Source organism: Lactuca sativa, chromosome 3, assembly GCF_002870075.4.
Source record: "Lactuca sativa cultivar Salinas chromosome 3, Lsat_Salinas_v11, whole genome shotgun sequence".
Classification (NCBI taxonomy): domain Eukaryota; kingdom Viridiplantae; phylum Streptophyta; class Magnoliopsida; order Asterales; family Asteraceae; genus Lactuca; species Lactuca sativa.
This window is the reverse complement of record NC_056625.2, coordinates 261,925,005-261,928,534: the sequence shown is the minus strand read 5'-3', so window position 1 is coordinate 261,928,534 and position 3,530 is coordinate 261,925,005. Positions and strand designations below refer to the sequence as shown.

The 3,530-nt window shown below is 34.5% G+C and overlaps 1 protein-coding gene across 1 annotated transcript; it reads left to right on the top strand.

Annotated features, from left to right (window-relative positions):
• Nucleotides 1-1,346: 1,346 nt before the first annotated feature.
• On the top strand, nucleotides 1,347-2,147 carry LOC111887910 (ethylene-response factor C3). The gene has a single exon (XM_023884045.3). The coding sequence runs from the start codon at nucleotides 1,395-1,397 to the stop codon at nucleotides 2,049-2,051; it is 657 nt and encodes a 218-aa protein (XP_023739813.1). The 5' UTR covers nucleotides 1,347-1,394; the 3' UTR covers nucleotides 2,052-2,147.
• The last annotated feature ends 1,383 nt before the right edge of the window (nucleotides 2,148-3,530 follow it).

Here is a 3,530-nt window from a genome sequence, read left to right as displayed (position 1 = left end):
GGAAGGCCAATAAAGAAAAGAATTAGGAGTGTAGATGAGGTAATGAATTGTTTTTTGTGTAATGAATTGTTTTTAACTACTATGCTTTTGTGGTGTAATAATCAATTCATGTACTGATGGTATTAGGAACATTAATACTTGCACTTTTATGGTTTTAAGTTATGGTGTGATTAATGTAGTTTCACTTAATGGTCTTAATGTTCTTGTGTTGATTGGAATTTTGTACAACATTTGCGCCAAAAAAACCTTTATATTAATACCAAAGACCACTTAAACATTACAGTCACAAATCAAGTCTAAAATGCAACAAGCTCATACATTATACAAAATTACTGCTTAAACATTACAGTCAAAAGCATGGCTTAATACCAACAAAACAACACAATGATCCTACCAAAAGAAACAACACATCTAAAACCCAAAATAAGGGATCCCAGCAAAATAAACCATGGACTACAAGTTTCACCTACTTCAACTCTACATCATTGTTACCATCACCCATGAAGAACACGACTCTAAAAAAACCCCAAGACAGGAAAAATAGGTATTTGGAATTCCTTCTACTAGCTTCCAAGTTGTTTCTTGCCCTTAGTAATCCTGGGATGATATCGACAGACCTATAACACATCGGTGTGTCAAACCAACCGATAAATAGACATCGTGAGCCATTCGAGGGACAACCCCAAAAACACCTACCTGGATTAACATTTGTCCACGATGTGCATACAATCGCGAGATGACCACAAGAACATATCACCATTCTTTGGTTTTTCACAGATTCAATTTTCAAAAGGGTTTTCTAAAGCTTTATTGAGAAAGAAATGGTATTTAAATACCTTTGATTCCTGCGTTCATATAGACGTTCATATAGACGTTGGGAAGAAGATAAAAGCAAATTAACAAAGTTACCCCTCATGTGAGGGGCACGTGATGGTGTTTGACAGATGAAATATAAACGTCGCATGCTTCAAGGATGACCACTGCAATTTTTTAAAACCACAAGGATGGGTCCTATCAAAATTCCAAAGGTTGGACCAAACATGCGAATTAACACAAACCATAGGGACCAAAACTATTATTTACTCTATTTTCTTTCTTCTGAAATTTATTACTAATTACTAATTACACTGTTAAAAACATGAACCTATTAAAAACATACACATATGTCTATCAATTTATTTATAATAAAGAGTTGTTGAGTTTAATCTCATATCTTCGTTCTAAAAAATAAAATAAAATAATGTTAAAATTTTATAAGAATTGGATATCATTTTGAGATAATTTAAAATTAAAAAATAAATAAATAAAATAAATAAAGATATTAAGTTTTTTTTTTTTCGTTTAAGGCACCCATACAACTTCGAAGCTTCCCTCTATGTTGCCGGTATATAAACATGCAAATGAGAGGAAGAAATTCTCAAACTCAAATGGATTCATGTCTTTCCATCCACTCGCCGGAATCCTCCTTCAGCTCTTCGCTGGAGTTCTCGCATGGGGACAGCAGTCGCCTTCACTCAACCAATTCTCTCCCCTTCAATGAAAACGATTCCGAAGAGATGCTTCTTTTTGGCCTCCTAACAACCGGCTTCGACACCACATCTTCCGACGAAGTTACCTCAAAAGCTTTGAAAGCACCCAACAAAGTCACCGCATTCAGAGGCGTTAGACGGCGGCCTTGGGGGAAATTCGCGGCGGAGATAAGGGATTCCACGAGAAACGGAGTGAGGGTTTGGCTGGGTACATTTGATAGTGCAGAAGCAGCTGCGTTGGCTTACGATCAGGCTGCTTTGTCAATGAGGGGATCATCGGCGATTTTGAACTTTCCGGTAGAGAGGGTGCGGGAATCTTTGTGTGAGATGATGGGTAGCAAACCGGCAGCAGAAAGTGGAGGATCTCCGGTGATGGCGTTGAAGAAGAAGCATTTGATGAGGAGAAGAGCTGCGAGCAAGAGGAGCAGAAGAAACAGGGAAGAAGAGAAGGTGGTGTTTGAGGACTTAGGGGTTGACTATTTGGAAGCATTGTTGACTTCTTCAATAGAGAACGCCAATTAAATGTAAAAAGTTTTTTCCGAATGAAAATTAACTCGATTTGTTTAGTTATAATAATTATTATTATATTATTTTCTTTTAACTTGATTCTTTAACGAATTTGAACAGGATTTTAAAATTCAAATGACATAAATCTAAGTTTGTATAGGAGAGTTTTGGAATTGATGGATTGAACAAATTCTCTAAAACTCCAAATTAACAACTGTTATTCTTAAATTAGCCAATATTTAAGAAAAGTCCCTAATAACCATCAATTTTGAAGTTTGTCATTGCAAAACGGTCAAAGACTAAAAAGTTAGTCCCTCAATCGGCTAAAGTAATTGCTTAATCTTTTACCCTCCCTAATTCAAGCCAAGGGCGGAGCCAGGATTCTAGATTGAAGGGGGCTTACATCATAATAAGAATATTAAATTACTTTTTATAACTGAATAATATAATACGCTTTGTAAAAAGAAACTGATAAAGAAAAAATCGTCTAAATAAGAACATCAATAGCTTAAAATTAAAGACTGTTCTTGGGGATCATGAATCAAAGAATCTAATGTACCTCTCTTAAATATGACATCTTATTTTTTTTCAGATTAAAGATTAATTAGCCCGCTACAAGACCCAACTAATATATCAACTAATTGGCGATTACAAGAGCTATTTATAAACACTAATAAAATGAATGGGGTAATATATAGGAAAATTAATATAAGTGGGGTAATATATAGGCGAGGAATAATTTTTTCAATTGAAACCTCATTGATGAAAAATATAATAAAAAGACCCAACGAATATATCAACTAATTAGTAGTTACAAGAGCTATTTCCGAACACTAATAAAAATAAATAGGGTTATATGTAGGCAAATTAAAATAAATGGGAGTTGATGCAGTGAGAATTTAGCCAACTAGGCCTCAGTTCTTTTCATAATTGTAATGGGCTTATTATTTGTCTATATAATAATAATTGGATTTTTGAAAATGATTAGGAGGTTCTCTAACAACCAATGTCGGCTAAAAGATTATTGCATGGACTATTATATATATCCTATTAGTTGAAGTTATAGAAGAGATTGGAGGGGGCAGAGCACCCGGCAGCCCCCTCATTGTCTCCGTCCCTGATTCAAGCCTTAAGTCAAAACCTCCTATTTCAAACTCTTTAGTTTAGAGCACCTAGTGAATCAAGCAAAAGCTTACTTAGAGCTCTAAGACGAGAAAACCCATAACACGTCGACGTTTTGTTTGGTCCCCATCAAAAAATAAATTAAAGATCGAATCAAATAACCCGTTGTGACATTATGAAAATCAATGTTACTATAAAAGCAATATATATATATATATATATATATATATATATATATATATATATATATATATATATATATTCTTTGTCTGCAATCCTGACCGTCCATCCGGTAACTAACATGCCTATATCCAAAGAACATTGACTCTTGATCGCATCACAAAACATCCATATCACACCAATTCTCCTGTG